The 26,889-nt window shown below is 27.8% G+C and overlaps 4 protein-coding genes and 1 pseudogene across 6 annotated transcripts; 2 read left to right on the top strand and 3 right to left on the bottom strand.

Moving 5' to 3' along the window:
• Positions 1-559: 559 nt before the first annotated feature.
• On the bottom strand, positions 560-2,125 carry LOC112688006 (annotated as a pseudogene).
• Positions 2,126-8,498: 6,373 nt separating this feature from the next.
• On the top strand, positions 8,499-11,570 carry LOC112687889 (protein RFT1 homolog). Of its 3 annotated transcripts, none has more exons than XM_025560865.1 (9): positions 8,499-8,847; positions 8,932-9,134; positions 9,222-9,411; positions 9,525-9,752; positions 9,816-10,088; positions 10,144-10,400; positions 10,491-10,619; positions 10,683-10,803; positions 10,943-11,123. In XM_025560865.1, the coding sequence occupies exons 1-9, from the start codon at positions 8,788-8,790 to the stop codon at positions 10,964-10,966; spliced, it is 1,485 nt and encodes a 494-aa protein (XP_025416650.1). In that variant the 5' UTR covers positions 8,499-8,787; the 3' UTR covers positions 10,967-11,123. The 3 variants fall into 3 exon arrangements, with proteins under 3 accessions (XP_025416650.1, XP_025416649.1, XP_025416651.1); XM_025560864.1 differs by lacking the exon at positions 10,943-11,123 and adding an exon at positions 11,390-11,570 and having other exon boundaries at positions 8,500-8,847; XM_025560866.1 differs by lacking the exon at positions 10,943-11,123 and adding an exon at positions 11,433-11,545 and having other exon boundaries at positions 8,500-8,847.
• Positions 11,571-11,673: 103 nt separating this feature from the next.
• Positions 11,674-13,671, bottom strand: LOC112687934 (aldose 1-epimerase-like). The gene is made up of 6 exons (XM_025560930.1): positions 13,381-13,671; positions 13,152-13,314; positions 12,730-13,100; positions 12,405-12,646; positions 11,941-12,331; positions 11,674-11,878 (listed from the first exon to the last, which is right to left on the bottom strand). The coding sequence occupies exons 1-6, from the start codon at positions 13,519-13,521 to the stop codon at positions 11,792-11,794; spliced, it is 1,395 nt and encodes a 464-aa protein (XP_025416715.1). The 5' UTR covers positions 13,522-13,671; the 3' UTR covers positions 11,674-11,791.
• Positions 13,672-13,674: 3 nt separating this feature from the next.
• LOC112687935 (nuclear envelope integral membrane protein 1a) lies at positions 13,675-16,132 on the bottom strand. The gene is made up of 8 exons (XM_025560931.1): positions 15,886-16,132; positions 15,209-15,342; positions 14,919-15,138; positions 14,658-14,824; positions 14,373-14,588; positions 14,189-14,298; positions 13,967-14,131; positions 13,675-13,903 (listed from the first exon to the last, which is right to left on the bottom strand). Exons 1-8 carry the CDS (start codon positions 15,962-15,964, stop codon positions 13,732-13,734), a joined length of 1,263 nt encoding a protein of 420 aa, XP_025416716.1. The 5' UTR covers positions 15,965-16,132; the 3' UTR covers positions 13,675-13,731.
• Positions 16,133-16,212: 80 nt separating this feature from the next.
• Positions 16,213-19,480, top strand: LOC112687933 (ubiquitin carboxyl-terminal hydrolase calypso). Its single transcript, XM_025560928.1, has 3 exons — positions 16,213-17,202; positions 18,523-18,796; positions 18,858-19,480. The coding sequence occupies exons 1-3, from the start codon at positions 16,225-16,227 to the stop codon at positions 19,181-19,183; spliced, it is 1,578 nt and encodes a 525-aa protein (XP_025416713.1). The 5' UTR covers positions 16,213-16,224; the 3' UTR covers positions 19,184-19,480.
• Positions 19,481-26,889: the final 7,409 nt, after the last annotated feature.

Below are 26,889 nucleotides of genomic sequence, written 5' to 3'. Positions count from 1 at the left end.
TAAAACAAAAGCACTTCTCTGTGAATTTTAGATCTTCTAAATGCATTGGTAGGTACAAAAATATACTAAAATATACATCATCTGAAAAAATTTAATTTTTCCCAATATATTGCAAGCAGTTGTGTGCACATCGCACTTGTAATAGTGTTGTTGATAGAATAGATAGTTGATAGATCTATGTTCATAGAAAATAGAAATACTTGCGATGGTTAATAGTGCGCTATCACTATTTATATATATATACATTAATAAAAATATGACATCCATGGTTTCTATAGTTTTTAATTGTTACAAATAATAATGTAGTAATATTCCATTCGTTTATTAAAAATGGATTTTATAATAATCAATCTCCTATATTTAATCCCAATATGACCATTAACCAGTGGCGTATTTACAAAATTTTTGTGGGGGGGTCTAAATATTAAGTACCTATAAGTTTATAATATAAAAAAAACACATACGAGTTATGATGTAAATATGTAATAACTATATTATTTTTATTAAATTATGTATATTTCACTACTATTATGATTTATTAATACAAATTAATAGTTTTTTATAGTAAAAAAGATAAACGTCTTTTTTTCCTCGCCAGTTCTTCAATAACTTCTTCTGGTTTTATTGAGTAGTTTTTATTTATTGATAACATCGCTAACCGTTCAATCTTTCCTATAAACAAAAAAATAAACAAAGTGTTTAATTGTAATTTGTAAATAATAAGAATATTTTTTTAAGTTTATAATAATTTACCTCTGACATGGAATTCCTTAGATACGTTTTTATTCTTTTTAAATTTGAAAATGTTCTTTCATTTGTTACAGAGGAAACAGGTAACGTGACTAAGATTTGAAGAAGTTTAAATATGTTTGGATAAATTGACTGGTTACACATAACCAGCCTCTAGAGCATTATTTGGTTTCTCTGTTGTTTGTATGAGTTTTCTCTGCCATAATTTGTATTCTGCTTCAATAATTTGATTTTGAGATCCATCATTCTGCAAATCTTCAATATATTTATTTGAAAGAATTATAATATCTTTGATGGGACCATTTTCCCTAAATAGAGAAACGAAACTTGATAAAATCGATCGATGAACATTGAACCTTTCTTCTAACTCTGTAATAAATTTGTCAAGATAAGGAATAAAAATTGATGCTCGATAATATTGTTCCGGAGTATTTAATGGTATATTGCATCTATTAGTTTGTTTTTTTGTTAATCTCGGAATTTTAATTTCAATATCAAACGACGCGACAAAAATAACCAAAAGTTAAACCAAAGTAAAAACCCATAATATAAAATTAATATTCTCTTTTTCGGTACCTACGTACCAAGTTTTTTTGATTTTTTAAATTTTTTTCTGGGGGGGGGTCGAGACCCGGGAAACTCCTCCGTAAATACGCCACTGCTATTAACACTTAATACAGTTTTAATCTCTATTTTAGCTCGTCAGTTACATCACAAACTCTTAAACACGATTAACAAAACGTTTAATCCTCTTTAGCCAAAATAAAAATATATTATGTATATACGTTATACACATTTAATTTCCGTGTATTTAAACAATACCTAAAGGTATAATATACAATAGAATATTACAAGTTGTCCATTAGAACCGCATAAATTATGTTTCAACTATGTTATATAGTATATAAATGAAATATATATATGTATATAATATATACAGTGAAAACTCTTTATAACGAATCTGAAGGCACCAAGAGATTCCTTTCCTTATAGAGAGTTTTCGTAATAGTGAGGGTTTAAAAAAAAAAATTAATTATTTATGTATAAAGGTATGTAATATTGTACCTATATAATATCATTTATCATATACATCCTTATTTTTACATTTAATTATATTTACGTATAATATTTTATACAATTATTTAAAATAGTCTGTCATCTTTGTTTGGACTTGTTTACTTTTAATTAATTTTTTTTGTAATTTTCTATGAATTCGTCCCATGGTTTGTGATATCTTTGGATCATCTTCATGAAACAATAAGTTTTTTTCTAATAATTTAGCCACATCAAGTGCTTGTTGAATACTTGGTATTACGACTTCTTCTGGCGGTTCTTCTTCTTCATCTTCGTTTTTCTCCTCCTCGCCTTTTATCATTGCATTTAGAATTTCATCATCAGTTAACGATATTATTGTAACCCGGTTCTTGTCTATTTTTACATAGTTTTGTAGATTCTCAGGTATCCTCAGATATTGATAATAACGGTATTATTACGATATTAAAAGTATATATTGAAATAATGTAATTTTTCTTGGAAATTTCGGCTTTTACCGATTACTTTTATAATTTGTAATATGAAAACACGTAAACTAACCAAGATGTAGCCCCTCTATAAATATTCCATGTTATATGAGGTGTGGCAGAAAAGTAATGAGACTGATTTTTTTTATTTATCAGTTTTTATTTTTTTCAAAAACCAATGTTATCGTCTTCAAAGTAGTTCCCTTGAGCAGCTACACACCGACGGACACGTTATTCTCAATATTGATAACAGTGCTGGAAGTCTTTAATCGGTATGCTCTTCAACATGTCCGTTATACATTTTTGAGTGTTTTCTTAAGTCTCGAAATAACGTCTTTTGAAGAAATTTTTCCGTTTAGGAAAAAGTCACAAGAGTACTGAGGTGAATAGGGGGCTGGGGAACCACAGAGATGCCTTTTTAGGTCAAAAATTCTATTATTGAGAAGGCAGTGTGACATGGGTCGTTGTCATGGTTTTTCGACATAATCTTGGCACAGACCTTTCACATGCGCGAATGTTCTGTCAAAATTTGGTGAACGGTAAATCTGTTCAAATTTAGTTGTTCACTTAACATTTTTAATGTTAAACGACGGTCTGATCTCACAAGAGCGTTCATACGTTCGATGTTTTCGTCGGTTTTCGAAGTTGAAGGCCTCCCTAAACGATGTTCATCTTCAACGTGTTTTTTTCCTTCCAAAAATGATATGTGCCAGCGAAAAACTTGGGCTCAGGATAAAAAATGTTCTTCAAATGTCTGTGTAACTTTTCAGACGTCACACTTGCCTATTCTCCAAGCTTAATACAAAATGTAATGGCACAACGCTGCTTCAAATTTCGATGTTCCATTTTGCGTGACGCACAACCAAAATACAACTTCATTAATATCAGTCACAAAAGTCACACAGTTAACGAAATGAGATAAAACTTATATCGAGCTATACGAGGGTACTGATAAACATGCTATACCAAGGAAATTAGCGCAGCGTTACCTGATCGCTCACAATATTGCCAGTCCTATTACTATTCTGCCACACCTTGTACATGGCATACTGCATACAGCATATTTAACTCACTATAATGTTACATACAAAAAAAAGACACTTTGCAGTAAATCCAACTTGGCTCAGAATCTAAAATATATTATGATGGTATATAAGATTAAGGGTAAGCCCCCCCAGATTTTTTAAATTAGTTGCACCTATGAAAAGAAGCCGTGAAAAACCTTAAATTTCTTGGTTGAATAACCAAAAATGGATCAATATATCTACGATACCTGCATTTAGAGTAACCGTGAATAAAGATTAAGTTACTAACATGATTTCCAACGTTCGTTAACAAATATAGCACTCGAAGAACATGTAAATTGTATTATGAAACATAAAATATTATTTCGTTATTGAGAGTGACTAATACGTAATAGAGAATGAATTGACTAATGGATTGTAAAGCAAACCAACCGTTATTATTTAATGTTTACGTTTTATAGTTTTTTGTTGTAATGAGTTTTGTTATAGTTTTCATTGTACGTTAATATTTACGAGTGTACCAATATATAATAATATTGGACAATGATATGTTATGATATTATTGGACATTTCAATACTTTTGAATTTTAACTCAATATTATGAATTTATTTTGGCGTATTTACAATGCTAGTTTATTTACGCATGTGATGCAATCATGTGACGCATGTAATACTGATTGCTCTTATATTATACAGGAATACAGGAGTCAAGGAACCATCTACAATATCATTTTCAAGTATCATATCGGAAGAATTATTTTATATTATATTGTTTTACTACTAACCCTCTCGATTCTCGTAATGGTGTGCAATTTTCTGTACAGTGAATAATGTAACGTTATTTAGAAAAAGTTCTTTAATTTTCTTCAGAAAATGTCACCATATTACATATACATATACATCAATATTCTATAGGTTTAATATTCAATATTATTTATTAATTATTCGTGTATAGATATTTCACCTTTCACGCGTGAATATTCAATATTATATACGTTTTTAAATTTTATCGAACTGCTTTTTAAGATTTATTGACTTAATTTAATACAGGCAGGTTATTATTTTTATTGTTTTCAAGTATCTACTTAATATAGTCTCTAAACTCAATTACCTACTCGACGTATAATCAATGCTTATTTTTCAACTACCACATACAGTGTATATATATATATTGTATACATACTGCGTAATATGAATTTAATTTTAATATAACCAATATCTATAAAGTGTCTCGTGCACTAAAAATTTGAAAGCTCGCTCCCCACCGGCAAAATGGCAGAACGTATTGCATGGTCTCAGTAACCTTTTTCTCTTCAGTTGAAATGTATGAGAGGTGATAATAGGTGTAGCGATTGATAAAGCGAAAAATATGTCCATACGATCCATTATCAGCCAAAAACAATAATAAAATATAACCTAACAGTATAGCCAGAAATATTTCTTATGTTTCACGAAACCAATCACAACATAACCATAGCATATTAATTATAGACAAGCGCAGCCTATCCGTCTATAATGGAAAAATTAGTTCCATTAATAAATATTTGGTCAATACGTTTTAAGGCTAAACACAAAGAGTCAAAAGTGACTGTACAAGCTAAAACCAGCAGAAAAAATATCTGCTACATTTTATTTTTAAAAAATGAACTCAAAGTTGCTTATCAAGTAGCTTATAATATAGGGTGACCAGACGTTTAAAACGGGATTGTGCCTTTTTTGATTATCACGTCCCGTTGTCCCGACAAACTTCGAATGGGACGCTTTTTATCCCGTTTTTAGAAGATTGTCTCGTTTTAATCCCGTTATTTTCATATTAGATAGCTGATAGTGTATACATTTTCTAATTCTTGTTAAAAAAATGTAAGAGTAATTATATGTAACAATACATTGTTTAATACTGTAATTGTAGTGTTAAAAATTAAATTTTTCTAATGGTTTAAAAAATTATAATAGTTTTGAAATGTAGTATTGTATTGTATACCAAATAAAATTCAAAAAACAAAAAAAATGATTATATCCACTGCTTTATATTTCAAATCATTTAAATTAATCTAAAACTTTTAGGAAACATTAAAACGAGAATACAAATAAAAAAAAAAACTAAAAATAAATATTTTAAATTGTTTAAAGTTACCTACTCTCAAAAAACAAATAGAAAACTTTAAAAAATACAAACAATTTTAATTTATTAAAAACCCATTAAATATACATGTTATATGCATTTATGAACAAATATGCTATAACCCTCGAAATATGCAAGATATGCAATATAAAATTTGGTGTTTAAATTCGGTGTGATATGAATCATTAACATTTTTAACCTCCATAGACGTGCATACACTTAGTACAAACATGCAAATGCATATAAATCCGAGCTCTAGTAATAAATATACTTATTTAGATATCATTATGTCAATATCTAATTATCATTACCATAGGCGTACACACGCGGCTGGCCGGGTGGGCCGCGGCCTCCCCTGCGGACTCTGGATTTTTCTTTAATAAATGTATATCTATACTATAAAAGAAAAACATTTTTACATTTTACATGAATAAAGTAAAGCCAATTTTAATCTTATAGTATAGAATTGATATCTGTGAATAAATGTAATAAAGTTATTAGTTATTAATCAGACTAATCAGAACTTGCATATAATATAAAAATTGAAGATGTAATTGATACATTCAAAAACCTTACACCCGTAGACAGAAGGATGGAATTGTAAATAGTATAATAATATGTAAATAAGGATTTTTTATATATAAATTGTATAAGTTTAAATAGTATTTATTTTTATATTTTCAAAATACTTTTATAATACGAGCATTAATACTATTTTATTTTAAGTTTTATTAAATTTAATATGAATCGCGTAAAAAAATATAAACGTTGAAATTTCAATGGAGGTGGTGGTTCTAACCTGAAATCCTCCCCCTTTGGGTACGCTTCTGATTTGACTAAAACAACATTTTTGATTATAGTTAAGATAACTATATTACATAGTTATAATAACCAATATACCACACCAAAATTGTAGTGTTTAATAATTATTAAACGGTTATTTTAACCACTTTTACATATATATTTCAATAATTTTAATTATTATAATAAAATAACGAAAAAGTTAATCGATAACCTAAAATAAACACTATATTCTATTTTTCTATTTCCCTATTAGTATCTAACATGTATATCACCCTTCTTTCAGAATCAATTTTTGATTCATCAATGATATATTTAATAGAATTGTAAAGTCTTTATTTTGAAAATAAATTTAATTTGAAAAGTAATTATACCTATGTAGTAATTACAATTACCTATACAGTAAAATATCCATGCAATCTATACATATTGAGATTATATTTTACAATAATTAAGTGGATAATATTTAAAATGTTTGTCTGTAATTAAATAGTTAAGATTTGTTAAAAGTACGAAGTAGTAGTTATATGTTATTAAAATAAACGCGAAAACATTTAATTAATACTATTATTTGTTATTTTTTCTCGAAAAGGTCAAAGAGTATCATTAGGTACCTATCAACAAAAAAAAAACCTATGACTAAAATTAAGTTATTCGTGTATTTTGTATTTAAAATGTAATTTAAAAATTAGTATTAATTAAAATTAATACGTGAATGACATATGTTTAATGGATATGTGTTAATGTACCTACGAGTACATAACATAAGTAAATTACATAGCTATCTAACAAAAAAATAAAAATTTTAAACCAACTGATAAATAAGTTAACGACTTCATAAATGTTCAATCGAGTTTTTTGAAATTTTATCATTATCACCAACAATTAATTTGTTTAAAAATAAATAATATTATCCGAATTTTAAACATGTATACCTATATAATATAGGTTGATAATGTATTTTATGCCGTACCTAAATAGTTTGGTGACATGTGGTGTTCAGATCATAAAACACAAATTATCAAGTATGTAACCAATACCCATGTTAGCCATGAAAGTAATACCTACAAAAATATTTTTATCATAATTTATTATCATATTTTTTATCTAAATGTTTTGTGCATAGAATATTATTTTTTATTGGTATTAATTTTTTCATTATTATCGCTTATTATTACAATACTTCTAAAAATCACTGTATCACATTACCTCTTATTGTTCGTTTAAGTTTTAACTAAAACCTAAAAAATTAAAACACAACTATGGTAATTTGTATAGGTGCCTAATCGGATCTTCTATTGATAATTTTTCCAAAAAGCTATAAAATTATGCTTATCATAATTTTAAATTATAATAAGTAGAAATCTATTCAATTAGAAAATATTGTTTATCGTTTAATTAAAAACGATAATGTAATTTTAACAGTGAATACAAATCTTATAGATACTATTTAATTGTTGAATTACAATGATTTAGGCAGCATTAAATATTAATAAATATTTTAGGTTTTTTTTAAGAGTATAAAATAAAAACAATATTCCTTTGGTGCATATGATAAATATTTACTTTTTGAAGGAAAAAAAAAGAAGCTTGAAATACAATTTAAATGTTATTATATGAATTAACAATAATATATTTTTCCATATTATCTGTAGGTACTCATGTTAGTTCTTCTATCGCTTAAAATGTGTTTATAGAGACTAAATGAACGTCCAACATTAACAGATGTTAGAGGTGCAAACTTCATGTCAGCAACTACACTGGGTGTAAAATGTTCCGGGAGATCTTAATTGTTTCCACATAAATGTTCCCAACTTTTACTAAAACAGTTACCTCAACTGGTAACCTTTATTTTTTGATATAATCGAGACATTTTAGCTTTTATTAAGTTACCCTTTTCACCTGGTTAGCTTGCAGATAATAGTTTGTAAAATCTCCAACGATGACACCAAGTTAAATATTCTAATATATTCTAAACGGACAGAATATTCTCTAACCTATGAAATATTCTCAAATATGTAAACCATTTTTTTACGAACTCAGAATTGAACGAATCGTCCACATTTTTTACTCTCATAAGACTGCATGGACCCCAGTAACGATATGTAATAACATATAAATTCGTTCTTTAATCATAAGCCTTACAGCAGAGTAAGCAAGTCGAGTGTAACCCAAAGAGCCTAGGAGGTCGCGATACAGCAATACTGATGGCGGGCATCGCAAAGAACGTTTTGGGTTTTTAGAAAATCGACCGGTTACCGCGGAGAACGCGCCTCGTTATCACGTTTATCGCCGAATGTCCATCGCAGCTGCTTGTCGGTCGTAATCACCAAACGCGGTTCGACCGGAACAATTCGAGAGATGATCGTACGCGTGAAATCGGTCCCCAGCCGCGTTGTCCGTATTATCCGTTACCCTTCGGTCGTCAGTGACATACGTAACGGGGGTGCTTAACGTTCGAACTCCGTGACGTGTACCCCCGCGAAAGGTTTGGTTGATAGAGTTACAAGTATCGTTGCTGATGGTTTTCCGCGGCACGTAAACGAGTACCTCGTATAAATTGATCAGTATGAAGAAAAACATCCTGAAGAGCAGCGTCGAGAACGCTTCGCTCAACATACTATTGCAGGTCAGTTTCTTGATAACCGATTTACCTTACGTCCGCAACTCGTCTACCGCCGTAATAACCGTAACACTAAAAACCGTTCCACAGATCGCCATCCGTTGCCTGACGTTCGTCATCAACGCGTTCGTGTTACGGCACGTCTCGCAAAACGAAATCGGAATCACCAACGTCCGTCTGCTGTTACTCGAGTCGACGATTTTATTCCTGAGCAGAGAAGCGTTTCGACGGGCTTGTTTAACGGACACGCTGCATCACAATTGGCTCAAAGTCATCAATCTCATCTGGCTCTCGTACGCCATTAACTATAGTTTTGTGTCTAACCACATTGACTTATGTTATTTACATAACTATTTTTTTTGTTTCCTCTTGCAATTTAGAGTTCCAATATGTGCTGTCATTTGTACAGTATGTGGTTATATTTGGTTACGATTACTAAGCCAACCCGATGTTTCTGTAACCGTTTACTATGAATTCGGTGTATGGTCCATTCTTATTAGTTGCATCATCGAACTATGTTGCGAGCAGTTGTATATAGTGTCACAGGCATTTCTATTTGTTAAACTACAGGTATTAACAATTTATTGGATACCGAACATGAGATATTGTTAATATTGGATTCTTTTATACATCTGATTTATTTTTTCTATATTTGGTCATAACTAAAACTATACAGGTTTTAGGTTGTGTTGGAAATAATAAACATTGTCGTTCGCACATTAGTTTATACTTCAATGGTATTGTACTCGGACGGTCAAAATGCTGTTTTGGCATTTTCATTTGCACAACTTGCATCAGTCATAGCATACACAGTATCATTTTACATATATTTTTGGTACTATACTAAACAAAAGAATAAAGATTTTCCATTCAAAACTATGTGGGAGTTTTTTCCAAACTTCAGTGGAAAAGTAAGTTATTTATATGTCCATGCCTTTTATCAATATTTTAAATTAAAATACAATTTTTTTTAGAAATGGTCAGAGTGTGTGGATTTCCCTCTTTTTTTGTTATTGTGGAGCTTTTTGAAACAAGGATTTATGAAACAACTGCTAACTGATGGCGAGCGTTATGTAATGACATTGTTCAATACATTGCAATTCGACCAACAAGGGGTGTATGATGTGGTTAACAATCTTGGATCATTAGCTGCTAGGTTTTTGTTTAAGCCTGTAGAAACTTCTGCATACTTTTATTTCAGTCAACTTGTCCAAAGAGAAGTTTCTATTAAAAAGCAAATTCAACAGGTATTCTTTGAAGACTTAATCTTTTTGATATGGAAAAATAACGACAATGTCTTAGGACTCTAATCGTATAAAAGAAGCAGCTAGTGTTCTGGAATGCTTGTTACGTGTTAACAGTTCTATTGGTCTAACTGTTTTATCTTTCGGACAAGCATATGCTAAGTTGGCATTATTTTTATATGGAGGATCAGCATTAGCTACTGGAATCGGACCAGTATTATTACAATTGCATTGTTTAGCCATTCTGTTTTTAGCCGTTAACGGAATTACTGAATGTTATGCTGCTGCTACCATGAATGTCACTGAATTAAACAAGTTAGTTTGCTATTTTTTTTTATTATCACAAAATATATTTGTATACGATAAGAATGTAATGAATGTATTTTAATGTTTTTTAATATGTAGATACAATATGGAAATGGTTGTATTATCTGTGATATTTTTATTTATATCTTTGTTGTTTTCAACACTATTAGGCGCTATTGGATTTATTTTGGCAAACTGTTGTAATTTCATTTTTAGAATTTTCCAGTGGTAAATAATTTAACATTAATTTAGTATAAACTTATTGATTTTTGTAACGTTTAACTTTTTTAGTGGTCAGTATATTTTGTTGGAATATAAAGATACTAATTACAGTCCATTGAAAGGATTATTGCCAAAGAAATCATTTATCTGTTGTTTAATTTTATCAATTACTGGTACAATGTATTCTGAGGTAAGTTAAATTTTATTAGTAAGAAACCTATCAACATATAATATATTTTTATATACTATATAATTTATTTTAATATAGTATATTGTTTAAGATGATCAGATGAAAAACTTAGACATACTAATCATTCATTTTATTAAAGGCAATTGGATACCAACAGATTTGATGGCCAAACGTTTTTTTGTTTTCTAATAAAATTGATATTATGAGACAAAACAATAAAAATTTTTGAGAAAAGTTGGGGTCACTTTTATTGAATCTTTAAGAATATAAAAAAAAGTAATTAGATTTAAATATTAACTCAATATTTTTATTACTTTAAAATACTGGAAATAGCAAAAGTATGTCTTATTACTTCTACTATATTCAGAGCAGTATTACATTAAATTGACTTGAACATGTATATAAAAAAGTAATCAACTTATTAACTATACTTGGTAAACCAATATTATATAATATTTAGTAGAATATACTTGAATGCAACTCTTTGAAAAAAATTGATATCCAATAGTCTTAATTATTAATGATTTAAAAAAAAAAATGATAAATATTTACTAAATAATATGGATCTGTGTTTATTTTATTTTAGGCAAAATATTATGATGAAAACAAATTTACACATGTTTTAATAGGAGGTGCTATGTTTGTGATAACGATATCTGTCTGGTTGTATGAAGAAATGTCAACCTTTAGGTTCCTATCAAAAGTTTATAGCTCGAAGCACAATTGAAAAACTTTCCAACAATTATTTATTGTTTTTGAAACATTGTTAAAATTAATTATATTTAGTTTTTAATTATTTTATAAACTGAAATATATCATGAATAATCAAAATTATTTATTTTCATTCATCTAAATGTTGATTTACTGTAATACATTTTGATCTGGGGCTTAAAAACCCTAAAAAATATACATAATCACTGAAACAATGTGTGGTCATTCTGGAGAATGAACTATTATGTAAGATTTTACTAATATAATTGATTTTTATTTAAATTGTAACAACGCCAAATTTATAAATGACTCGTTGACTGTACAAATTTGATGGTTTTAGAATGATACTATTTTTGAAGTTTTTCTAGAATATTTTCAAACATAAATATTAATTTTGATCATTAGTATAACACTAAATAAACTTACATATGTAACAGCATCTGGAAAAAGTTGTGGACGAATACAAATTCCCGAATGTTTGGTATACACGGTGTTCGATTTCCCTAAAATTGGCTCATCATGGATATTGAATTTACTTTGCAATGAAGTTGTTTCTATCACACACTCTTCATCTTGTTCATCTTCTGGAAGCATTTCTAAATCGCTTGTGGATTTATACTCATCCAACACGCAACTCGTTTGTTCATTTCCATTAATACCGAATTTTGCATTTGGTGTTGATATATTAGTTATCTTTAAAACTTCTTCGTCAAAAAACATTTTGCCGTAGATAGGAAAATTTTGAGCTGTATTTACAAAGATACATGGCATATCTGTATAAATATCCAATATACGTCCGCTAGGTAAATGCACTAAACTAGAAAAATATTTCAGAATAAACCTGTACTGTTAACACTGTTATAGTGTATTAATTTATAATATGCATGTACCTAGTTGCTAAGTTAAATGCTTTTCGTTCTTTGCCTTTGAATAACTTAAATGTGTGATTGTATCCGTAATCTGGGACTAAAGTAAAAGCTTTTTTCAATAATCTTGGCACACGTAAGTCAAGACATGTATGGTGGACATTTTTAAGAAAACCAAGAGGTATTCGGTCTGGCAATTTTACTGGCACATACTCATCAGCATTAACCATTATTGAATGGTTCAAGATTTCAGACTCTCCAGTGTTCTAGAGTTATGATCCCGTACATGGAGCAGTCAATTTTAAATAAATTATATTATGTAAATTTTAATACATTCTATTCTACATACATGTCCAGCCAAATTGAAAAACATGTTTGTTGAAATATTGACTGGAGTCGATTTTGATGTCATACAAGTATAGTCAACAACTAATTCATTTTTACAAGTAAAATGAAAAATAATCCGTGCTTGTAATGTTCCAGGATAGCCTTCTTCACCATCTATACTTGAATATGTTAACACAAGTTCATTGCCTGCTACATAACCATCCCACAAGACCTTATCGAACCCCTTTTCACCGCCATTGAAATGATGTATTCCATGATTTTTACTTAGTTCATTAATGCTACCATGATCATTAATAAAATTACCATTACTTATATAATCTGTTACTCTGCCTAACGTACATCCAATGTAGTGTTCATTCCGTAATCTATAGTCTATAAAATACATTAGAATAATGATAAAAGTTCACTTAATTTAATGCTCACCTTCAATTGTATCAAAACCAAGTAAAACATCCTCTAATTCACCTAGTGCATTAGGCACCCAACACGAAATAACTGTAGCACCATAATTAATTATTTCGATAAATGCTTTTTGTTCATTTAATAATGTATATTTAGTTACTTTGACATTTTGTCCATTTCCATCCTTAATGAATATTTAGAAACAAACGAGAATATGATAAGCAGTAGAAAAAGTGATTATTTATTTTACTTTTATATAACCATAGTCATCTTCTATAATAATGCTATTTTCAATAATACTTCTCTTCTGGTTTGTTCTAGTTTCATCATTCATATTATTAATTGTATTTGATAAATTAGTCTCAAATAATCTTTCAACAGTATTATTCATTGCACAGTCAAATTAATATTTATTTTGTCTACTGTGTATGATATTATAATAATTACTTAGATTCTAAATGTTAAGTTGTTTATAATTCCAACTATTAAGGCCAATATAAAAACAATAACAACAAAAATATATTTACACATTATAAACTAAAACTTAATTAAAATTTATTTTTTATTAATTATACTTCAAATATTATTTTATCATAATACTTCATTCACTGTCACTGGTATATACTATTTCTTTGATATCATCAAGCGAATCACTATTTTCATTTTCCAATTCAGAGCCTTCATACTCAGTATCATAATCTTCAATTTCTTTTTCATGTTCTTCAACTGCTTTTGTGCTAACATGAACTGATGATTCGATAAACTCAGCAAATCTAAAATATTATTCAAAATGGATGTAAAATTAACACTTAAATTAACTGATATAGAAATATTACTGTTGAGGATTTTTGAGTCTACTTATAACTTTCCATGTATCACAATCAGGACTTTTACAGTATTTTCGTAGTTCTTCAAGAGCCTTAGGTGTTTCAATCAATGATTGTTGGATGTATTCATCTTCAGATAATAATCTTAATTTTGGTTTACTCTTAGGAAATAACCTATAAAACCAAATATATAATATCACTTTATTTTATACAAATTGATTTTTAACTTACCGAAAGGGTAATGAAAACTTAGTGTAATAGAATAAAATACACAGTGTATCTATAAAAACCATGGCTTCTAAATGAAAACTACATAATGTAATCAAAGCCAAACCAATTAACTGAAATATATTAGAAACAAATGTTAATGGTTTTTAATTAGTATACAAATTATTATTATTAATATTGTAATTACCTGTAATGTCCATCTAATAAGGTCAATAGATCTAGGATTTGTGACTGGTCCATATCTATAGCAAATAACAAAACTGACCAACACAGAGAACCCTATGTATCCCAAAATGTATTTATAGTATAATATCAGAATCATATTGAGATTTTCAATCAACATTTGAATAGCATATAAACTCAACATACAACTTGCTCCCAAGTATCCTATCATCATTTTTTTCTAAAAAAAAAATAATAATAAAATATCAAAACATCAAATAAGAAGAAAAAATAAATATAAAATACATACTTTAGGAATTAAACGACTAATAAGTAATATAATAATTATAAATGAAGCAGTGACACCGATTGTAATTCCGCATAAATAGTAAAACAATGAGTTATGACTTAATCGAGATGAATATCCAAATAGAAAAATACCAATAATGAACATACACAATCTCCAACTATCTAAAGCTGTAAAAATAAAAAATGTTTAAAATAAATATTTGCTAACTAAAGGTATAATATTAATTTCAAATATATTAATACAACATGTATTATGACTTACCAATAGAATGAATTCTTAATTTAAAATTAGCATTGGTTTTAATACTAAAACAAGATTTATCAAATGGATTTAATGTGAAAGATTTCTGTTTCCAAAAATATGATATTATTTTGTTTAATGATAATATAGATACATCGGAGAGCATTTGTTCTTCGATTATATCTTGGTTAACTGCTTGGTATATAATGAATTCATCTGTTTTTCCAATCGTTAAATCCACCTGCACAATCAATTATATATAATATATAATTAATAGGAATTTTTCAATAAATTATTTAGTATGCACATACCGTAATCGTTTGAAAAACATTAAGTACACTTTTCTCATTGCCACGATAGCAATATATAGGAGGTAACAAGTATGATTTTTCATTTGGAGAACAACATTCTTTTGAATCATCAGCATTTACTGAATATACTATACCTGTTTACAAATATTAAATGCAAATATAATAAGATAGTATATTTATATTTCAATACATGAGCATTATAATTTAAGACACATATTATTTAAAAATAATTTTAGCAACTTATGAAATAGACATTGATAGAACAAAAATAAATAACGGTTACTTTTGAAAGATTTCTAACAAAATATTTTTTAATATTATATATTTGACTTGGTGTAAGTATCGTTCATACACAATGTAAGAATAATAAAATACTGTAATTACTGTACGAATAATTTTATAATATAATGAGATGAACCAATGATAATTAAAAATATTTAAAATTAAGTACTTTATTTTTGCTAAGCACAAGTTCGGTATTTAATTAAATTATGAAAGAAAGCAATGAAATATCAAATGGTTATTTTTTAAATATCAATAATGATAATAAAATAATGAAGACAATATTACTAGTTAGTATCTCAATAAGTATTATATATTTTTATTGAATATCGTGTATAAACGAATAGTAGAGAATTTATATTTAGTAATGAAATAAAACCAGTGGGCACACTTACTGTTTGGTTTTGAATTTATTAGAGTTACGAATATAAGCAACAAGACAATTATATATAAAGCGTATGGCTTGAAGAACATTTTGAATGAGAAGCACCACGACCACACATTTATAAAGTGTTTAGTGTTTAAATGTGTCAAAAGATATCTTTGTCTAATTTTGAACGTCCATGCAGAATAATAATTCGTAAATGGAACCGGCTAAAAAACAAAAATAGTTTAGTAAGATATCCCATCAGATGCTTATAAATAACGAACTTTAGTTTTAAAACCATAACCTACATAACACGATTTCATGGAGTAAAATTACGCATTATCAATATTTGTGTATTTTATTGATAATGATTTCTATGAAATTCAAAATTCAAATTTTTGTTTGTTATGTTAACTTTTTTAAAATGCCAGTGGACTTACATAGGCTCATACAAGGATGGTTGGAATTAGAAAGCGATCCCGGTTTGTTCACGTTGCTTTTAGAAGACTTTGGAGTGAAAGGCGTTCAGTTAGAAGAGATTTATGACCTTCAAAAACCATTGGACGGTCCTGTTTATGGTTTTATATTTTTGTTCCGATGGATCGAAGAGCGTCGTAGCCGCAGAAAAATCGTTGACCAGACAGACATATTCGTCAAAAGTGACGATGCTATCAACAGTGTATTTTTCGCTCAACAAATGATACCTAACAGCTGTGCTACACATGCCCTACTGTCTGTATTGCTCAATTGTTCAGATATACATCTGGGCGAGACACTAGGGCGTCTTAAGGAACACACCCGGGGTATGAGCCCTGAGAGTAAAGGATGGGCGATTGGTAACATTCCAGAATTAGCGAGAGCACATAATTCCCATGCCATGCCAAAAAGTAGACCACGTATGGACAAAACACCTGGTTTAACAACCGGAAGGTTCACTGGTGAGGCATACCATTTTGTGAGTTATGTGCCGATCAATGGTCATTTATATGAACTAGATGGGTTAAAACCATATCCCATGGACCATGGGCCATGGGCTGAAGATGAGAATTGGACTGAGAAGTTTAGAAGGGTAATAAGTGATCGACTTGGAGCAACAGCCGAGTATAGTGATATACGTTTCAACTTAATGGCAGTTGTACCAGACAAACGATTAGCTATTACCCATAAGTTAACTATGCTCAAGACAAATAGACAAATAGTTTTAGAAGCTTTACAACAACTAGTTTTAGTTGATGACTGTGAACAAAAAAGAAAAAACTTTGAATGCGATCAGTTGCTAAATAAATGTGCTAAAAAAGAAATGTCACCCGTTCCTGGCTCATCAAAAGATTTTAATGAAGAAAAGGTGATATAGATTTTTTCAATCTTCAAGTATTTTGAAATTGTCATAGTATGTATTTTAATTTAAACATACAAATTATTTATCTGTCAACATTTGCATAATGTAATGTTTTCCAATGATGAGATAAGCTTTAACTCAAGGAGTAAGGATTTTAGTCCATCCCTCTTTTCCATTAGATATTTGATCAAACATACAGGATAAATTGTTAGGATACATAATTCTACATATTTTATTAAATTGAATTTAATTAATTAATGTTAAATTACATTTTATATATTATTTATTTAACATTTATTATAATTGAGCGATAATTCTAAGAATAATGAACTGAATTTAAACATATTAACATTAATTATGCGGTTGCCCATTATTATTTTATTTACTTTAGTATTTAATTACTTCTTCTAGAATATTGGTTCCTAACCTATACTATTATATGCTTTCTTTGTTGATTTTCAAAAATCTTGCGCCTCTTCTTATAAATTGAAAAAATCAATCACCTTTTTTTTGTGTACTTTACAAATAAACTATGCATTATTTGGAATGAATACTTTTTTATTGATGATATTAATTATAAAATATAAATAATAGTTAATAATAAAATAGAACTATCAATTAAGATGAAATATTATAGTAATAAATTAGTATAAAATATTAATAATAGTAAATAAAAAAATATTTAATGAAATTAATAATCAATATCAATTTATGTTAATGCTAACAACAATTTTTTTTTTCGGCTCAATATTTGATACAGAACTAATACGGAGAACTTAATTTTTTTTTTCTTTGTGTTTTAAAATAAAAATAATTTAATCAATAAAGATTTTATTTTGTACTAATATCTTGCGCATATCCAGCAATGTGTACAAACCCCCCAGTTTGAGAACCAGTGTTCTAGAGTATGCATCTGCTAAATATTAATTCCTACTCACCTAAACTTCAAAAGAACATCCGTTACTTCAGACAACCTAACTTGCCACTGATGTTGATGTCATTTGAATCTATTATATATATAATTAACCTTGTTGTAGATATAGATTTTAAAATAACAATTTTTCGAAAAACATTAAAAAAAATACTTCAAAACTGCCTGTAGATTATTTTTAATAAAGTAAGAATACAATAATATTCCATTTAAAGTTTTGTTGAGAGTATTACATTTTCCAAATTTGTTCTAAAATATTAAAAATGTTAAAATAAATTATGTTTGTGTTATAAAATCAGTCGACCAAATCTAAAATAAATTTGTACCCAATTAAAGTTTATAATTATTAATTTTTATACCTTTATCAATTCACTTAAAATTGTTTAATTTTTCAGACATGTCCAGAGTCAAATAATATTGTTGTGATACATGTTCAATCTTCAAGTGGTGGATCAGAAGGTGATGGAGATCCAAAAGACATAAAAAGTGTATGTTTAGAAGCAGGAGCTATGCCCAAAGGATGGGAAACACCCTCTAGTCATTCTTCAGATAAAGAAGATAATAATGATCAAAAATTGGAAAACAATATTAAACCTAATCATACTTTTTCTCCCAAAGACTTATTGGCTCTTGTTAAAAATTTAGAAATTGAAATTAACATGAGTGAAGGTAATTTGAATTAAAATATTTAATTTAAATTATTTTAATCAAGCTGTTAATTTATTTTTAGGTATTTTACGAGAGGAAAATGAAAAACGTAATAAATATAGAATTGATGATTGTCGACGTACACATAATTATGATCAATTTATTTGTACGTTTTTAACTATGTTAGCTCAAAAAGGTATATTGCCTGATTTAGTACAACAACATTTGGGCACTCAAAAAAAGAATGCAAGTGCACAACTTTCACTTGCTGTACAATCAAATTCCACAAATCAAACACAAATTAAATCTAAAACCAACAAAACAAATTCAAAAAGTAATACAACTTCTGCTACGACAAGGCTTAGGACAAAACGGAAGACAAATTCTAAAAAAGGACGTAAATCGTGACAGGTCATAATTATCACTCAAGAATATTTTACCTGATCGCTTTACATGATGTATGGTGGAAATTAATCTTGATACCTATTTATTGTTCATTTATGAACTATTGTTGATGATACATCACTTCAATTAACATTGTTATAAGTTTATAATTTTAAAGTACAATAAGCAATATATTACTTGTTAAATGACTTTTGTTATACTAAATTAACTTTCATAATTTAGTTAACAGTAGAGTTGTGAAAAATGCTTTCCAAAAATTAAGTTCAACTGGATAAATTACTTTTAAAAAATTGCTATCAGGTTAGTGATTAAATCAAATTAACCATCAGATTAATTTTGATTAGAATAGTTGAATAACCTATATAAATAAATTTAAATTAGATCTCAAAAATCAAATACTAATTATTTGATTATCGCTTTAATTTATTATGTGGTATTAAAATTTTATAAAGTTTGATTTTTCAAATTTTTTTTACATTCTTAACTTATTATTCTTTCCATTGTATTTTAATTTTGTTCTATCCCAAAGACATATATTTTTTTTAAATTAAAATATATTTATTTTTACAATTTACTGTTATTTGCTTAGATTTAAAATGTTGAGGTAATATGAAAAAAAAAACTGTTGTATATGTAATATTTGTTTTATATTGAAAATACATTTTGAATCAATGAATATTCATCACTCATATTTATTTGTTATTGGTACGTTAATAGTTCAATATCAAATTTCTTTTAGTTATTCTCAAAATTGTTGGAGAAGAAATAATTAAATTTAAGAAAATTTTTGAAAATTTTGAATTTTAAAATTTAAGAATTATTCTTTTGTATGTAAAAATGTTTCAAAAATTAATATGAGGCATATAATTTAATAAGATATTCATAAATTGTGTTTATTTCACAAATTTGCTATTTATTTTTTATAGTTTTACCTAAATTAAAATATTTGATTCCATTGTATACAATTTATTAGGAATTTTTAGTTTGTTACCTTAATTTTATCCTAAATTTCTTTATCATCAATTCTAATATAATATTTATACTGGTCATTAAGTTATAATTTATAAAGTAAAATTTAAAGGATATACATTGTTACTTTTAATGAATAAGATTCATGATTGGAGAAAAAAAATATTAAAAGAACTGTTAAGTAAAATATTTTTTTTACTAACAAAAAAAATATTTAATAATAAATTAAGAAAAAATATATTTATATTGACATTTAAAATTTTTAAAAATGTCTTTAAATTGTCAAGAACAATTATTGTCTTTCACAAAAAATCATTAAAAAAATTAAAAATTACATTTGTTTAATTAATAATTATTGGTGCCTTACAAATGAGTGTATACAAAAAATTCGCTCACTGTCAGTATCTTAAACTTAAGTATACCTAAATTAGAGGTCTATAATATGTGATAAATTTTGCTCCTTTATTAAATTAAAATTATTTCTAAATTGTTATCTTTATTTAATTTTTATATTAAATTTTGATTTCTTTTAAAATATTAATTTAGTATAAGATGATGTTAATATCATACATTTATGTGAATAAAAAACTGTCAGAAACAACAACTTTGCTTTACGCTGTATAATTTCATTGCCTTTCTTACTTGCTGATTAACAAATATTTAGGGTTTTAATCATTAATAATAACTGCTATGCCATCATGTCAAAACTAAGTTTTGTTAAAAATGTAGTTTATTGATTCAAAAAAAGAAGTATGAAATCAAGAAAGATTTATAATAAAATATAATATTTTCTTTTTTTTGTAACCAATTTATAACAACAATTTATCTATGAAAGGTAAGTAACTTGTGTTTGCCTAATGTATGGTATGATCCAGGTGATATTAGAGACGAATTATTTTCATATGTACATTAGATAATTGTGTTAAGATCTAATACTAATACTATATTTTCTAATTTTTATTTTATCCCTAATGGATATTACTGTATTCTATAACTTTATTTTTATTTTTAAGTCGAAATATACAATCTGTATCGTTTGACACAATACATATATATAATATATGAAACAATAGCATAAATACAAATATTGAATTGAAAAGCCACCCAATGATGGCACTTAATATTGATTCTTAGGTTGTAATTAGAGTTCATTTATTTACAAAGGCGTATTTGAGGAGAGGTGAAGGAAGCATTCGCCCCCCCCCGTGGCTCGTATATTTTTTGAATATAATACATTGATTTATTTAAAAAATGTAATGTATAAATAATTAGGAATATAAATTACTAGTCTATCATTATAATATGTTAATAAATTCAATAATATATCAATTTGGTCAAGGGTATTAATTTTTGTTTATCTTCTTATATCATAACTAAAGACCGGATTTAATTGATATTGTAACTTTTTATTGACACCGGATAAATCAAATCTGATTAAATATCTATACGAATCGGATTAATTACAATCTTCCTACTTAATTTAATAATGCAATTTTTTGCAATTTTCAACGATTTTGCAATTATTATAATTTTGTAAACTTCGTTTGATAAAATATACAAATTATTATTTCTAAAATAATTTTAAAATAAAACTATAACTAAGTACGACGTAAATTTTTAAATGTATTTAAATATATTTTAGCATTTTTAAATTATATTTATCTGAGTTATCCACAAAACTCACTAGTTTAGATTTATCAAATAATCAATTACTTAATAGTGTAAACATATTTAGTGAAATTGAAAATATTTCGATAAATATTCCCGATCCTAATAGTTAAAAATAAATTATAATAAGCCTTAGAAAAAAATGAAAGATACAAAACAATTAAAACTTACTCTAAGGTTATAACAGGAAATCAAAGTGTTAATTTAGGTATAACCAATTTTTTTAAATTATTTTAAATATGCATCGATAACAAGTGTAGATGTTGAACATACTGGTATTATCTTCCACGGATATTGCTACAGTTATAGACATTTAAAACCATAACCGAGGTGTTTATCAGATAATATAAAGTAATTTAAAGTAACACATTTTACCACATATTTACTAGTTAGTGATTTTTTTGTGCATTTATACATAGATTTTTTTGTGCATTTATACATATTGTATATTTTTGTATTTATTAAAGCTATATAAGTCCTTAATAATTTTATTCTCCCATTTTTTTTTTTTTTACAACATAATATCTGGTACTTTTTGTTGTGCATAGGTATTTAGTCATTTTTTTTTGTGCACAAATGCATGCATATTTGTGTAATTTATAGAGCTATAAGCCCCTAATCTAAATAATTATAATAACTAACAATATTTGTTTCCATATTCTTTAACTTGCAAATATTGGCCAAAAATATATTTTGGTAAATTTAAAACATGGTTTAGATCAAGAATAGGCCAGCATAGACTAACAGGTTTGACTTTGCTGCATATGCATAAAAATATTATTGTATCCATTGATGAAACAATCAACAAATTTTCCAAAATTAAAAATGGAAATTTGAAATTTTTTATTTGACTACTTGCCAACCTTATGTTTTCTACTTAGATATGGCAATCGCCGAATTCCGTCCCAGGTTGCTGAAAATGACCGAATTCCGTCCCGGAGGCGGAGCAACTACGTCCGACTTCCGTCCCGACTAGTCTTGGACGGTATTAATTTAAGTTTAATTTTATAGAACTTCAAGAGGCTTCACCTGACATCACGCGTATCGTTTTTTTGTATTATCACAATTATTCGCAATAAAAACGTAAACGATTTATATACTATGTATTGTGTATACCAAAGTCAGGTGTCGTCTAAGTTTTTACCAGCCTATTTCAAATCTAAAAAAAAATAATTAAAAAAAAAAATAATAATAATTTAAATAATAAATAATTTAAATACTAATTACACATAACATATATTATACTTATACTCTTAAATTTATTAAAATACTTATATGACTGTCATATTTACACATAAATGGCATATACTGTAAGTGGAGTTTTTTTTGGCTCCGTATGTCAATAATAAATAAAGAAGGCTGTTTTGCCGGATTTTACATTTTTAAATATGCCAGTAAAGCTGCCAGTCCTAAGCCTAGAGAAAATGTGAAGGAAAATATTACTGCCAAATATATCATAGTTACAGGTAGTAGGACGGAATTCAGACATAGTTGCTCCGCCTCCGGGACGGAATTCGGTCTTCAGTTATGGAACCATAGGGGGCCCGGGACGGAATTCGATACCAGCCTTAGATATTTGTTAAATTAAGTTACCTATCTTACTTGGTTTTTAAATTTTTTAAAGAATAATTAATAGGTATTGTTACTACTATGATTATTTGTTGTTTTTTTTATACAGGATTCAGACTGAAGGTACAATTTTAATATAAGAACTACTTACTTGTGTTGTTATTATTAATACTTATTTTATATGCAGTAGGTTTTAAATATATTTATTAAATAAATATTTAATTCAATTTGGTACTTGTATTTTTATTTATTCACTCAAATGAACAACAGGGACATGAACTGTAGATAATGAACCAGGGGCGTACCCAGGAATTTTTTAGGGGGGTCCAACATTTTTATTTTATCTGTTCTCTAATTATAATTATTGTTAAATTTGATACCAACAAATTATTTTTAATAATTATAGTAATAGTCACTGTAATTATATACACATTATACATATTCTTCATAAAGGTTTACTATAATAGGTAGATAATAGATACTATAATTTGAAATAAATTTTTATTTGATACTAAAATGTTATAAAAAAAAATACATTATTTAATTAACAATAATAAATAATAATAAAAAAGCAGTATAAATTAAAAATGTTTTATACATTATACGTATAGGTATATTATAAAATCTATAAACTTTGTATATTGAAGATAATGGGAAATTAAAATACATTATGTACTATTTACTATTAAACCATTGAGTATGTAGAAATTTCAATGGGGGCGTGCCCAGGAGTCCGGACCCAAACCCCCACCCTGGGTATGCCTCTGTAATGAACTGTAAATTATTTTTTAGTTTATGTCGAAGAAAAATTAGTTTCGCCCTCCTCCCATGGCCTCAACTCGAATACGCCCTTGTTTATTTAGACATATATATATATATTTTTTTTTTATTATTATTGTAATAGATCTCTGCACCATTTGCATTTTAAACGTCTTGGAGGACTGCCCAGGATCGTTTGAGAGGAAAGGTTTTTGATCAAGGGATTTGAATGAGAGGAAAGACGGTCGTGAAATCGTTTATAAAAAAATTTGTTTTCTTCTTGAATTGTTTTTATTTTAAGGTCTGTGTGATATTAGGGGAGGTGTGTTTGTTAGAAATTAGCGGTTTGAGGATACGAATATGATTATTTAGAGATAATCTTTTGTCACGAATATGTTGGGCCCATGTTAGTCTTTTGTCTAATGTAAGACCAAGGTATTGGAGATGATGAAATTGGAATACCGTTAAGTGTTACCCCTGGGGGAGGAGCGAGTCTGAGTGTAAATGTGCTATGGATAGATTTGCTATGATTTATTTTAAATCTCCATTTGATATAGGTACCAATCTTCCATAGAGTCTTGGTGAGTTTGGAGGTTTTTAGAAGCTATGAATGGGTAATTCATAGAGATTATTACCTTATCTTCGGCATAGTCTGCGATTGTTGTGTCTAATGTAATTGGTTGATCTGAGACAAATATGTTGTAAAGAATGGGAGATAGAATTCCACCCTAGGAGACTCCAGTCCTTATATTTCCAATACCTACTTGATATGGCAGAGCCGTATCATATTTGAAAAGCCCGTTCAGTTAGGTAGTGGATAGAAGGTTGAAGGAAGAAATGTTTTTAATTTGTATAAAAGACCCTCATGCCACACTCAATCAAAAGATTGTGCAATGTCTAAAAATGCGGCTGTGTAATATAATTTTTTTTTTCCAGAGAGCAAGATATTGCGTCTACTACCCTATGCAATTGATAGACCATAGAATGTGAAGTTCGAAACCCAAATTGATAGTCTGGTAGTATTTTCTTATCAGCAATAATGGGTAGAATACATTTGAGTATTAGTTTTCCTAGTATTTTTGCTAGAATGGGAAGAAGACTTATTGGTCTGTAAGATGAGGTTACATCAGGTGGCTTATTTGGCTTTTGTATCATGATAATTATAGAGGGCTGGAACCCGATTGAGCACGATTGATCATTTTCGTAACTCGATTGAGCACGGTTGCAATCAAACAATAGAAAATCCAAAAACCACACGATAGAGCACGAAAATGGGTGCGATGTTGCCGCTTTGTACCGTAGAATATTATTCGGTGCACCGTATTACTGTGCATGCAAGGTTTTTTTATAATTATTATGTAATTTAATTTTAGATTTTTAACGATTATTTCGTAATTTAAAATTTTTAGGACTCAGGTTTCCTAAAAGAAATATCTCTCCAATAGAAAAACGACAAGGCACCTTTTTTTTCGCATTATTTATATTGTTGGTGTATAGAACTCGGTGCGTCCATATTATTATTAAAAAATAAAATACATTTCAATATAATTTTTTTTGCTAAAAAATAGCATTCATACAATTGTTATGAAAAATGTAAAAATTTAAATTTTTTTCTCTAAATACTTATTTCCAACTTTCAATAAGTATTTAAGTAGGTTGTCAGCATTTTTAAATTGAAAGTACTCACGATAAGCCTTTATAGTGATATTTATAACACACAGTAAAGTCAAGGTGCATGCGACAGTTTTCGAAATATCGTGCCATAATTTTATTACGCGACATTCGTATGTTGTGCTCTATTTAATTTTAATGTACTTTAACAAAACGCGTAGTAAAATTACGGCGCGATAAAATAACGTTAGTGTGTTGCCAGTCTAATAGTTAGTTTTCAATCTGACAACGTTATAAACAATACTTTTTTTTTACCGTGCTCAATCGGGTAGTCAAAAAGGTCGGCCGATAACGACCTTGCTCAATCGAGTATCACCGTTATAGAGAACTTCCATAGTAGTGGAAAATAGGACAGTCTAATTATCGAATTATATATATGTGTAAGATAAACAATAGCTCTTTTTGGCAGAGATTTGACCAGGGACAGGAACCGAACCAAAAAGAACCGATTCTGGAACCGGAACCTTTTAAATAATAGGAACCGATACCGGAACCGAAACCTTTATTTTGATAAATGAAGTACCGGAACCGAACCGGAATTTTTAAATTATAAAGGTTCTTTTAGGTTCCAAAATTAAATAGTTTTATTTAGCATAGATTATTTATAGTTACTACTTTGTTTATAAATAATCAGGGATCCATTCTTATTATGTTTATTTTTTTTTTTTGCTTTACGCGCCATTTAGGCGCTTCGCAGCTTCTACCAAAGTTCTCCAAAGTTCTCGATCTTCTGTTTAGTTTTCTATCTTCTTTCTATTATGTTTATACCTAGAACTATACTAAGTTCTTATTCTTATTCTTTACCTATTTAGAATTATATTTTTGAAGTGTTTATTACGTGTATATTTATCACAAAATAACATTATATAGAAATGTTTTTCCCAGTATATACCATAATTGGAATCAATATTATCTTCCAAATAAAGGGATGATATTAACAAAATTAGTGATGGGCATAATCGAATGATCTTTATAATCGAATGATTAGTAATCGAGACATTTTCATAATCGAGAGAATCTCTCGAAATAATCATTCGAAATATTAATAATCGAGATACGAGAATCTTTTTATC

This window comes from Sipha flava, unplaced genomic scaffold, assembly GCF_003268045.1.
Source record: "Sipha flava isolate LNK unplaced genomic scaffold, YSA_version1 36_pilon_pilon, whole genome shotgun sequence".
In the NCBI taxonomy this organism is placed as follows: Eukaryota; Metazoa; Arthropoda; class Insecta; order Hemiptera; family Aphididae; genus Sipha; species Sipha flava.
The sequence above is the reverse complement of the archived record's forward strand: the minus strand, read 5'-3'. Positions and strand labels throughout refer to the sequence as shown.